This window comes from Acanthaster planci, linkage group LG10 (genome assembly GCF_054643075.1).
Source record: "Acanthaster planci isolate LZ-2023a linkage group LG10, COTS_SCS, whole genome shotgun sequence".
In the NCBI taxonomy this organism is placed as follows: domain Eukaryota; kingdom Metazoa; phylum Echinodermata; class Asteroidea; order Valvatida; family Acanthasteridae; genus Acanthaster; species Acanthaster planci.
The window spans coordinates 19,595,649-19,609,233 of record NC_141786.1 but is presented as its reverse complement, the minus strand read 5'-3'; the positions used below and the strand labels follow the sequence as shown (position 1 = coordinate 19,609,233).

The 13,585-nt window shown below is 42.6% G+C and overlaps 1 protein-coding gene and 1 pseudogene across 1 annotated transcript; both read left to right on the top strand.

Annotated features, from left to right (window-relative positions):
- Positions 1-1,760: 1,760 nt before the first annotated feature.
- Positions 1,761-5,959, top strand: LOC147797948 (dual specificity tyrosine-phosphorylation-regulated kinase 1A-like). Its single transcript, XM_087141832.1, is given in 7 exon segments — positions 1,761-2,111; positions 2,832-2,978; positions 4,054-4,191; positions 4,548-4,678; positions 5,250-5,396; positions 5,398-5,429; positions 5,946-5,959. Coding segments are annotated over 7 exon segments (945 nt in total). The 5' UTR covers positions 1,761-1,775.
- A 332-nt stretch (positions 5,960-6,291) lies between these two features.
- LOC147797947 (uncharacterized) lies at positions 6,292-7,269 on the top strand (annotated as a pseudogene).
- Positions 7,270-13,585: the final 6,316 nt, after the last annotated feature.

The window sequence follows — 13,585 nt, the reverse complement described above, 5'->3', positions numbered from 1 at the left end:
ACAGCTCTGTAGTCAAATGTTGTGAGGGAAAGTTGAAATTATCGGCGGTTTAGAAAGAAGTGGAATGTAGTGGCAGATCATCTCAAGTCAGCTAAGTTCTTTGAAAGAACGATCAGAAATGTGTGTGTTGGTGTCCACTGTTTTCAACCGCTTGGATTTATCAGGAAACTTTAGCGATTTATTACCTTTTGATCCAGTCAAGGCACCTGAAATAACCCAGAACCGTGCATTTATAACGTAAGCACAGATCTTGCATTCATATTTGTAATGAAACCATGGGTAACCATGAGGGAGGTAACCGAATCTGCTGATACAGGCTTACTTAAGATCAAGGCCCTGAACAAAAATAACAGATCTGCTTCCTGGAAAACCTTATGAATGAACATGACTTAAAAGCATTTTGTTCTGAATATTTTGTAACTGATTGCTAACAGATGAAGCAGCACGGTGGAGATTTTAAATGGAAACTCAATGTCCGTAAATGTCTTCTTTTTTTTTGTGAGGGGAGTTTTTCTCCCAGATAAGGAAGCAGGGTTGTAAAAGGGGAGATTCCCTTCCTAGAAGGAAACAGTTGCTCTGTTGGTTTCAGTTAATTCCATTTCCAAAGGTGCTCTTTCCTCTGTTTATTTAGAGTAGTAGTTCGTGGAGTTTGAGAAGGAAGCAGCTGGTTTAGAAAAACACCCAGCTGTGCTTTTGGTTTCAATGCACGCAGGTTAATTAACATCAGCATACTTTTAACCCTAACACTCCTCAGTCCTCCAACAGGTGAAGAATTGAGGAGTGTTAGGGTTAATATACGTGTACCTACATGTATGGGTGTACATGTATATATATTCTCAGCTGTGTATTTTGATTGATTTCAAAGTGTAGATAGTGGCCTTCAGAAGTAAAATTTAATTCATTCTTCCTTTTTTAGAGAGATAAACATTGCTTTAATAATAACACTGACTTCTGTTTAAGCGGGCTGATCGAGTGTACACTCGCCCGTTGCCATTCCATCCCAATCAGCAAAGTGGAACATTTTGCCCAGCCCTTGGATTGTTTTGAAGAGGGGGATCAAGTTTGTTTGCTCTTGGAAAGGTGACGTGAGGGGCAGCAAAATACATGCATGGCCAATGCCAGAAAGTGGTGGGCTTTGTCATCACATGATGCCATGCACCAGGGTAGTTCTGGTTGACTGACGGTGTCATAGGGGGTCAGTTTCAGGCCAGATGGTGATAGAATTTTGGCAGCCGTGTCGTGGAAGCTAAACCAAGTCCTTGCAAGTTGATCACGACTTCACCAGTCATCTACATGTACTGTGTGCTAGTCTCCAGTCAAGTCACACACTGTTCAAACAGTGCTTGAAGGTCAAAATTATTTGCATATATGTACAGGTACCTGTATGCAGGCTGTTGACTGTCAACAGTACCTGTAGTGTGGGGATTTCCGAAGCGAAATATGTTGAGCGTGCAAAGAAGACAGTGTACTAGATTATTCAGTTCTACTTGTAAAACTTGTAAGAGGCAGGAATAATTACCCGTGCTTGAGTGGTTCCCATCGGGTTAGTAAAAACTGTATGCAACATTGAATTACGTAGTCTGAGCGGATTTGTTAAGCGTGTTTGATGCCCTTGAGTGAGCAGGGGGCCAAGCCAGGTTATGCACTAAACCACTCTGCAACATCGTCACAGAGTTTTGGTGTTTTGTTATTTCAACAAGTTGGTATTTTTGGCAGAAATTTACACTGCACCCGAGACACGTCCAACATCGGGTAATACCTTTAGCAAGTGCTTCATGAAGTGGCTGATGTCTCCTGTTCTTTTTTACAACCTCGTCTTCACAGTCAAACTTAAGCGTCACTTCATGTTCCGTAACCACCTCTGTCTAGTCTTCGAGCTCCTGTCCTACAACCTGTACGACCTCCTTCGCAACACTAACTTCCGTGGCGTCTCACTCAACCTGACGCGTAAGTTTGCACAGCAGATGTGCACGGCGCTGCTGTTCCTGGCCACGCCCGAGCTCAACATCATCCACTGCGACTTGAAGCCGGAAAACATCCTGCTCTGTAACCCCAAGCGAAGTGCAATCAAGATCGTCGACTTTGGCAGCTCCTGCCAGCTGGGTCAAAGGGTAAGGGTCAAAGGTCTTCCCAACACCGAAGTTAGCAGTTCCACTGAAGCTACAATCTCTGAAGTGGAACTAAGATGATCGACTTTGGTAGCCAGGTCAAAGGGAAGGGTCAAAGATTTCCTGACATACAAGTTTAAATAAGGCACTTCCATTTAAATGGAATGACGTTTCGGAAATTCTCATCATACATTTTCTCTTCCAAGAAATTTTTCCTTTCACAAAACATGAGAATGTTTCCCACAGTGGTAAAAGATTTCCACAGATTTTCCCACCAGTGTGAAAAGATTTTCACATCTTTTCCTGCAAGTGAAGAAACATCTTCATGCCCTTCCACACAAGTGAGGAAATTATTTTCACATCTTGTAAAAGGTGAACGTGAACGTAAAATCCAATTCTTTTCACAAAATTTCCCATTCCATTTCGCACTGTTAACTTTCAATTGCACTACGTTAATCAGAAGCACCACTGGTACATGTAGGCCTATTCTACTAAGACCATCAACTTTGAGTTGAGTTGAGTTGTTGGGTTGAGTTGAGGTTTGTTTTGTTTTTAGTTTAGATTAGTTGCACTGTAAATGTTTCAAAAATACTTGACTAATTATGAATTATTGAGGTTAGCAATGGAATTATGTTCAGTAAATGAAACAGTGTTTCAGCCGCCGAGGGGTAACTTACAAACTCGGATTTGTTTTCCCTGTCCCTTCCCATAATTCCTTTTCAGATATACCAGTACATCCAGAGTCGGTTCTACAGGTCCCCCGAGGTTCTGCTAGGCATACCCTACGACATGGCAATCGACATGTGGAGTCTGGGGTGCATACTTGTAGAGATGCACACGGGGGAGCCATTATTCAGCGGCTCCAATGAGGTAGGTTGAATTCGTACTCCCTTCCTTGTCGGTGCTCCGCCCCCTCTTCCGGCTGTTATTGGGTGTTGATGGTTCTATTGTGCCTACGTAACCATGCGCATTATTGAAAGGTACTGTCCATTATTTGCCGTGGTCAATAAAAATACCTGACAAATTTATTGTTGAAAGGCAAACTTTGTTCAAGGAAGATTATTGGAGTTGCTTTTTTTGGAAATTGCTATTAGAAGTGTACGCAAGCATTGACACGACACATGGTTTTTATTAGAATTTGTGAGTGCAGAGCATGGCGTCGCATAGCTGCATTCAAGTGAAGGTGAGTACGTGTCCCAGATGCTGAATTCAGGCGTCATTCAAAACATGACTCAGTAACTTTTGATCTGAGATGGAAATCCTAGAAATGCCTTCTCGAAATTTACAATATTTACTGAGCTGAATCTTCATGAGATTGTTCTTAGGTTCCCTACTTTAGCTTTTGTGTAATTTTGTTGCCTCAATGGAGCACAATGCACACATGACAAATGATGGACTGTACCAGACTTGTTCCATTCAATGGCTGTGTCCAAAGTTACTGCTGTGGCTAGGAGTAACGTGTATGCCTATGGAAGTTATTGGTTAGTGGTTGAAGCCACTTGCCATAGACAAGTGTATTACCTGCAGCCACAGCCAGTCATTTTGGAGATAAATGGCCAGTGATGGGTAGAATTGCCTTGCTCAAGGGCACACACATTATTACCCCAGGCTGGATTCGAACCTGCAACCTGCGGCTGTGCCAGCCAACTATAAATCCAATACTCTTAACCAAGAGGCCACAGCACTCCGAAATGAAGACCCGGCAAGATACGGGACAGAGGGGTACCCCTTCCACATGTCCAAACTCTAAAGACGCTCTCGACCATTGTTACCTAACACATCCGCCCTAGATATCTGAAAAGAATTGCTGAGATTCCAGTCAAACAGTGACTAACACAATGGGGGGGGGGGTCTCTCCATCCTATATCTCGCTTAAAATGCCCAAATAACAGTTTCGTTTGGAGGGCCCATCATTCTGACCTTGTTTACCCCTTTTTGTCCTCAGGTGGATCAGATGAATAAGATTATTGAGGTGCTGGGGATGCCCCTTCCACATATCATCGACCAGGCGCCCAAGGCCCACAAGTACTTCATCAAATCCGACAAAGTCTGGGTGCTCAAGAAGACGAGAGACGGCAAAAAGGTAGCAGCCACTGGATAGTCCAGGTTCTAGACTACTGGGTCCTTTTTTTCCCAGCTGAAAAAAGTCAAAAAGAGTCCCATGCAATGAATTGGTCTGAGCTAAAAATTTGAGACAACTTCATGCCTCTTCTCAGTGAAAACTATTCGAAATGCTATTTCTGGTTAGGTTAAACTGAAAAATGTACCTTCTTTTATGTTTTGAAGTTTCTTCTTTTTAAAGTATGAATGAGGGCCAGTTGCTGTGATGCCAACTCATTTCATATATGATGATTTGACTATAAGTTACCAAAATTCTGTTACTTGTTACTGCCACAGCATACAGACGTTTACACTTTTGGTCTTTGTTTTCTCCCCAAGTACAAGTCACCAGGGTCAAGAAAACTCCACGACATTTTAGGGGTGGAGTCTGGGGGTCCAGGTGGGAGGAGGGCAGGGGAACTAGGCCATTCGGTATCCGATTACCTCAAGTTCAAGGACCTTATACTTAGGTGAGTAGTCGCAAGTACCTGTGAGTAGTAGTTTTGACTTCTTTTGGTCTATGAGTCGATTGGTTTATTTATCAAAAATTGAAGCCAGTAGCCCTAGAGTCTGGTACCGATTAAAGAGAAGGGCGACATATGGAGAAACTCCAGACTGATTCTGACTATCCAGCCACTGTTCAAGAGTCTTATTAACAGGACTTGTGATTCCTCATTATTGCTTGCTTTGTTACTATTGTTAGTCAGATCTTGCTGGAAAATCAGTGGACATTAAAAATTGACTGTTAAATTAATGAAAACTGTAATTAAAAGTGGAATGACGTGTGAGAGAGAAAATGATTGAAGTTTGTGGGCCTGTAGCCTCCTTATATTTGTTGGACTCTGGAATAGGAAAACTGCAGCACACTTGATCAGTCAGTTTTGATTTACTGCCTGTGCGCAATGTGTATTCCATTTTGTAGTTGGTGCTTTCTGAACTCTCATGCTGACCTGTTCTTTCACGCTTAATGTGTTCTTCACTAATTTTAATAGTTATATTTTTTTTACCTGGCTCGTTTTACCCTGATAACTTTTCACTCAGAATGCTTGAGTACGACCCTGCGGCTCGAATCAAGCCTTACCACGCTCTCCAGCACTCGTTCTTCAAGCGCACGGCCGACGAGAGCACAAACACTAGCAACACACCCCCTCCACCAGTCCCAGCCATGGACCAATCTGCCACGCCCCCCTACGGGGGATGCCTCTTCCGGCTCTAGCTCAGGTAGGGTTTCACCATTTGTTCTTTCCCACACTATCTCGAGTGAACCTTGACTTATCTTTGTGCAATTCGTAAAGACATACTTTAATTGTATGAGCCGTGAAGTTGTAGTTATTTCTAATGAAGGGTTTGGCTATTTTAGTCATTTGTAGTTCATGCCCTCGTGCTGAACTTGTGACTTCACACTGGTCAGACTCGTGACCAGCATGCAGTTAACTTTGATGACTTGTGACAACTGAATACTTGTGGTGACTTGTGACTGATGTGAAATGACTTGTGACGAGTTGTGATGACTTGTGATGGTTTCTGGTGACTTCTGGTGACTTGTGATGGCTTATGGTAACTTGTTATGGACTAGTGACTGACTTCTGATGGCTTGCGGTGACATGTGGTTGACTTGTCACTGATGTGAACTGACTTGTGAAGAGTTGTTATGACTTGTGATGGTTTCGGGTGACTTGTGGTGACTTGTTATGGACTGGTGACTGACTTGTGATGGCTTGTGGTGACTTGTAACAGCTTCTCATTTGTGAAGGACTACATGTAGATATTAACTTTTGATGACTAGCTGTTCATCCAGCCATTGTAGTGACTTGTCAGGACGGTATTTAAGAGCAGAAGTGTAGTGCACAGATTAGGTACAATTTGAAGTCATGAGAAGTCACTGAAAGTACAATGAGAAAGGCAGGTGTGAATGATTGACTTCCTTCTGACCTCATCTCTGCTGACTGTTGTATCTGTGTTTTTCTCATAGGGGGGAGTAACAGGAGGGAGTCGGGGGGTCAGGCTCGGGGTCTGGAGGTCGAGCACAGCTCAGATCCATCCCAGACAAACACGGCAGGTTCCCATCAGGGTGGTTCCCATCATGCTTTGCAGCACGCTGCCGCTGGGAGTGGCTCCATGGACTATGAACCCTCGGCAACTCATGGCACAGCTGCAGCCCAGCTCACAGACCTGGGCTGCCGGCGACGGGAACGCCTTCGGCGCGCGGCCCAACAACAGTGCACACGGACACTTTCACGGCGGGTACCACTCGCATGGCCACTCTCGGAAGCACCATCCGCACCATGCTTCACCGTCAGGGTCCGAGCGGCGCTGTCACGCCAACCCAACGCCATCTCTGTCCCCCAGGCATCGCAGAACCCTGTCACGAACTTGTCTTCCGGTGCGCCCCAGCACGCTCACTACAATGCCGTGGACGCGACACCGGGACCCCGGCTACGTGTACCACGGACAGTTAGACTGTACCCCAGAGTGGATCCTTGAATATGCAATTAGCCGGTTATGGAGGTAACACCCACTCATTACTAGGGAGCCACGCCCCACCCTACCTCGGGCAGTAACCCCCATATACATGGACAGAGTGCAACAAACGCTAATATAAATTATGCAGCCGCTGTTGGGACAGCAACCCTATGGGTACTCAATAACAGGGCAAGCCCCTGTCAATCCAGTTCTAGTGACAACGCAACAGACTTCATTGCAAGGTGACGAGTCTCCGATGATGGGCCGTTGTACAACGCCCAGTAGTCAGTCACTAACCTTTGTTGATATCCGTAGATGAACTTATTTTAGCTAGCAAACAATGTAGATAATTTTTTTTTTAAATTGCACAGTTGGTTTTTTTTTTAAGAGGTCCCTCGTGGGCCGCCGTGTTGTCACAGCAGATCCACCCCCTCATGAGGAATGTAGTGGCCCATTGTAACACTCAACAGTGTACTCAGCATACTCTTGCATTAACTTGAAGGGGGGAGGACATGATTGTTAAACACGGAAAAATGGCCCCTACCTACGTGTACCTGCGCAATGAATGTTGATAGCCACAGTGATTCTGTGTAGTGTTCTCCCCCCTGGTCTCCACCACTTACCAAAAAGGGGTGTTCAGGCCTTCAGCAAAGTTGCTAAGCTCCCAACCCTTCAGATCCCTTCGTGATAAATGTGTAATTCCCTGTGGAACTGCTACACAGAGACGTTTGCTCGGAATTCTTATGCACCCAGTTGATGCACTTGTTCCATCGCTGTTGTCATCTTTCAACCGTGGAGCAGCCCAACTTAACTCTCCTCATTCTGCATCCATCTAGAGTGTCACAAAACCAGAAATAGTTGCACCTCTGTTGTTGTGACTTATCACCCCCAACTCCTGGTGCCATTTTGAGATTCACACAGAGAGCAAAGGATCATTTCCGGTTGCCTCACGTCTGTTGGATTGGCCATCCAACTCTCAGCTGGACTAGTAGAGAGCAGCCATACACAGTCCGCAATCATGCACTCACTGCACTGGTTTGTGCATGTACAGATAGCAAGCAAGTGCAAGTAGTTTTCGTCAGAATGTGCACAGTCTCCTTGTGTCATTGTGCGAGCGCTGGGCTTAAGACTGCCAACAGTGGTCAAGTGTTTGTCACGTCTCTTTGTCAATCTATAACAAGGTACTTGCTAATGGTGTCTATAATGTATAAAGGCAGTCAGAGCGCACCTGTCCGTATCTAAAACCAAGTCTATTCACAAAACGAAATGGGTTTACATATGCATCGTATATCACTTGGCAACAAACAGCTGTTGACAACAGAAAATCTCTTATCGATTTTTACGAATACAGTACAGTGAAATTGAACGTTAAACTTGGGAAAACGACTGGGGAAAAAAAGGAAAAAGAATTCGCAATCTCGGGTGAATTTCGCATTTTTGATGCCACTTTTCCCCTCTGCGAATTTGCAGTAAAGCTTGTGTGAAAATGTGCGAAAATGGTGCATAAACGGTGCGAAAAAATTGAAAAAATGGTGCGAAAAATGTGCGAAAATGGCATGGTGCAAAAAATTTGCGAATGCCGGGCGAATCTATGCGGAAAAAAATGCAAAAGCTGTATGAAAGTAAAGTGAACACAATGTGAAAAAGGTGTGAAAATGTCGTTCTGAAAATGTTTTGAAATTCTCGACGATGCCAACGTCGGAGGCATGGAGCAAACACTTTCTCTCAATGGATGTGAGTTGTTGTTTACTGGGCCTGCATTTTATGTGTGTGGGGACTGAAATGGGCCACTGTGCATGCGTTGTGCGTATGGATCGGTTTTGAGTACAAACACGTGGTCGTCTTACTCCCCGTAGACGCGATGCAGTAAATTATTTCTAGCCCCAGGGACCACACTATCTTTTAATCAATTTTAGCACAAATGGATAGGGTTTGAGTTGCCTGAACGCTTCATTGAAAATTCCGGGAAAGGAGATGAAGTTTCTAGACATTTGATCCGCTAAAAACGGGCATTTTTTATGTGGAAGTTTAGAGGCTTTCTGGCAGATCTACAAGAAACTAGATATTTTTTAAAAAGAAAGGGTCGGAAACACCTTAGAAAGATGAGGTTTACATCACGAATGGGGACGCATCCCAGCGATAAGTGCACAGTGATTTTCAGAATGGTGGTAGCCAAGTGTACGCGCACAGCGGCCGGTCAACATGGTGTCCGCACTTGATAGCCTCCCATGTGCCACTGTACATAGGTGGATACAGACTGCCTGAGATTTTGTCTTTGGTATTCACTGCTTTTATTTCTGCTTTTCCAAGATAAATACCAAGTATTATGATATTTGGTGGCTCTTTTGTTCCTCTCGATTCCTGCAGAACAAAATTGTACATTCAAAGACCAATAAAGTTTGGTGGGGGATGTTTTTGACGACTGTTCAGCTACATGTACTTGTAAACTTCACACTTAAAAATTGATTTTGTTTTTTTCTGGGTTAATTTCCTTCTCAGTTGTTAAACAGGTGTTAACATTTTCCCACTTGTGAAAAGTTTTCACACTTGTGAAAAACAGGCATGAAAATTTTCCCACTTGTGTAAAGAAGGTGAGAACATTTTTCCCACTGAGGGGAAAGTTTTTAATGATTTGCGAAAAGAATATTCAATTTCTCGAATGAAAAACTGTGTGAAATTTTCCCCACTTTTGAGGTTTAACTTTCAATTGCACTGTACTGTACACCACAGTCATTTGTTGCAACTTGGCATTCTCCGAAGTCTTTGGATAATATCTCCCTTGATCCCAACCGTCAGATTCCTTAATAGCCAGCAAATGTACTAAGTTTCTGTTGAGGCCCCACTGTGTTTTCTTGTAACCCTTACCGCCACCCTTGTTTGATAAATAACCCGAGCAATTGTTGGTAAATCACCACAGTTTGAAAATCAGTGTTGCCAAAATCTATAACCGTACCTACTCAGCTTCCAACATCTGAATGTCTCGTCCTACCCATGACGTGTTATAAATATGTTTATTCATCAAATTGGAACTGTGTGACTGAATGGACGTTAAGAAATAATGCTGCACACGTACCTGTTGAAGGACAGTGCATGCGTGTTTAGAGCCATTGTCAACTAGTTTTATCTCATGCTGCCAACGTGACGAAGCCACGCCCACCTCTTGAGCACAGTAGGCTAGCTGTGATTAGATTTTGAAAGACAAAGTTGGCAAATGTTTGCAAACATTTTTGAAAAGGGGAATCATCATCCAATTGGAGTTTCTGTTGCTGCAGTACAGGCACTGTAAGCAGCCACAAGCTTACATTGTAGCCAACTTGTGATTGGACATTGCCAGCAGACATTTGTGTGATGATTGGCCACTGTGTGCCAATCACCTGCACTACTTACCAATCAGAGAGTCTCTAAGAAATGTACATTTCCATCAACTCCCAGGTGTCTGTTTTTGGAGTGAAAATCAGGTTGACTGTTGAGATTTCTCTTCCCGTTATTCAGCATTCATGTTTCCTTTGCACGTCGAGATTTGTTTCTTTTCTGAAATGGTTATTATTTGTTATTGTTACGTCGAACGTGCACTCGTTTCACCTCCTTTCAATTTAAACTGAAATGTGAGTTACTGAACATCTTTACGCTCCTTTGCTGGTCCCAACCGCCGTTTCAGGGCGCTGGAACGGACAAATACCCTCACAAAAGTTTGGAGAGGAACTGTACAGGGGTCACAAAACTTTCTTGGTAATTCAGTACGATTACTTGGAAATTAGCTCATCCCAGGGCCTCGTCAGTGCGGTCCAGATGAGCAAATGGCTTACATTGGCCGACTTTTTTGACCAAGTCAATGGAGCAGGGAATAAAGTTCAAAGTCACACATGCCCTCCTAAAACTACCAAGCAGACAGAAGCAGGGTCACTTTTGCACATCCCTGCACTTCAGCGGGAGACCTGGTGTCAAAATCAAAACATAAACAAATAACAAAACCTTTCCTGACTGTGGTCAACAACTGTTTGTTCCATATAACAACGATGCGGGATATGGACCCGACCACTGTGGACCTTAGATTACGCACAAACACGAAATTTAGTGGATGTCAAAGTCCGGGTGGTGTATAACCAGCCTAGAATGTCACTTACACAACCGCTTGTAACTTTGTCATACGACTCCTAGCTGGACTCACTCTGGCGAATTACTCAGTTGAAAGTGATGGAGGCTGTTCTAAAATTCCTGGAAATATTCTGGTTTTTGTCACACGAGCAACGTCTCCTACTTGACCCAAGTTACAGTGAGACCCCTGTTGTAAAAGCACATCATTTTCACATCACTGCAACTTTGTTTTTGGTTCACTTGAAAAAAATGGCATGATGGGAAGAGTGCAAAGGATCATGGGTACAGTGTATCACTGTCACCTTTTTTTCTTATAAAAAAGCGAGTAACAGGATTGGTCAGGGGTGTTTAGTTGCGGGACCTCTGATTGGTCGGTATCTGACGTGCTTCATTTGCATGGAATTTTGAGAATAATGTGCAAGTATGTAAAGTTGGAAGGAAAATATGGAAATGTATGATAATCATGTGCGTGTTTTGTTTAATATCCTCCACGAGCAATTTACATGTATGTGGTGGACTTTGTGCGCACAACACTATTACATGTAACTGTGCATGTTGTTAAAATGTACACGGGACATAACCCACGTGTGATAGGCTACAATTATGCACACAGAGTACACCTGGAACTATTAGAAAATAATGTAATCCAAATTATCAAGCGAATTCGGTGTAATCAACAGTATGGGTCCCAGCTCTGGCGGTTTGGGACCTCGTCTCTGCAGACTTCTGGGAACTTCTTTAAAGTGACCTGGTATCATATTTGAAGGTTGTAGCTCGATAGGAAAACTAAGGTCGAAAGAAGAATGAGGTTGGAACCGGCTGAAACCTTTGCATTGAGGATATATGCAGTTGGGATGGGTACCAGTTAGTTTGGTGACATACCCGCTGGGTGTTACAGTTGTGCCAATCTCCCCACTCAGCCACGTGTCATTCTAGACACGTTGATGCGTCACTTCAATTGGGAAGAGATCGCGTAGTGTATTAAAACATGTTTCAGGGAGGACACGTCCTGTAAATCACGTCTTTTTTGAGGGGTGGGGATTTTAACAGATATATCTTTGTGCAAAATCAGCCAATACTGAGTGCGAATCCCACGTTTGTCTCCACATGTTGGCAGTTCGAATAATGGATCCTATTCAGATGTCATTCCCCCGTTGCCCCGCTAGGTATTCCGTCATGGGTGCAACGTTTTGAACGTGTTGTTAATCTTAAATGCAGATTTTTTTCTTTCCTAAAGACTGGAGTCATTGAGGTTTTGAGTTGAAACTAGGAAAAACATTTTAAAAAAAACTGAATTACAAAAACGATATTTATAACATCAACACACAAAATTCTCCCAATGTGGATTCCTTAAATAGTTCTCCCAATCTGTTTCCGACTTTCTCGCTGGTTTTTTTATGTTCTGCGGACGTCAGACGCAAACAGTATTACCACCAACGAGAACTGTGCGAACTGTAGATAAATCGGTTTGTTTCGGTCCATGAAAAATGCACAAACCTTGTCCAATCCTCCATCATTAGATTATTTTAACATCAGAGTTAATGACTTAATCAGTCTTAAAGATCCATAGTGAGCGTTGCAGTTACTGAAATCCCCACCACAAAATTTTATAACCGCCCTTTGTAATCGATTTTTTTAATGGAATTTTAACGATTATAGTTTTTAATTGATGGATCGAGGTCCTTCATTTAATAATTTGGAGTTTAATCATGGAATTGGAAATAGTGCAGTGAAATTTTAAATCTGGAGCTAGCACACAGGATTCCAGTATTTTTGTTCTCATAATTTTTACTTTTACCTTTTATGGATTTTATCTCAATCATTTTGTCTTTAACGAAGTCCATAATTGCAGTCCATTTTGTATGATTTTTAATCTGATTTGTTGATGCTATTTGAGCTAATTCCTCCAAACGCCAAGGTTTTCTGCCATAGACTTTACTAAAGCTACTTCAGGAAATTGTTTTGGTAATGTATTCATTTGTTTTGGGTGGGGCACTGGGGACACTTGAAAATGTCCATTTCATCCTTACCTTAAGGATGAAAAATTTAAAACCCTTTTATGGACATTTTAACGAAAAAAACACTGTGGTTTCGGCAGAAATGGTCAAAACGAAGAATTACGTTCCGTGCTCGATTTTAATAATGTGCATGTACCACCTGTTTCCGCAGGATTTCAGCTGAATCGCTGTATTTCTTCACTTTAAAAACCATTAAAAAATGCGAAAGTATCCATTAATTACTGTTTCCTCAGTATTCGGGATGGAATTATGTTTTGCTTTTATTTCCTGCTCGAGTTTGTTTTTTACTACGCTTATTGATGATTCCAAAATCTTTCACGGAACATTTTTCTTCGTTTTAATTTTAGATTTTGGCGGGGGAAAATGTAACCATTCGGATTTTCCTACAAGCATTATGTATTCAGAAGTCCATATTTGGTTTTAAAATTAACAAAAATAATAGTTTAAGACCGATTTTACAACCCCAGCGTACGATACTTTCTGAGCCAATTTATGGATAACCGACAGTGTCACCGTTAAAACTTTGCCAAAAGTTTCAAAGTGAGTCAAATAACGAGGCCTACATAAACCAGATAAGATGCAATTTTTATGCGCTGTATTATATCAATATTGGGGAAATAATGCCAAACCCAATGTGAATTGGATGGGTCTGTGTGTAGAATTTAGATGCATAATTATTTGTAATGTACAGTAGACCTGAAAAAATTGACCTCACAAGTGTAAATAGGTAAGGCTGTTGCAGTCAATTATTAAAATGACGAGGGTCTGGTGCCCGGCCCCTTGTGAGTTTTAAAAACTGCA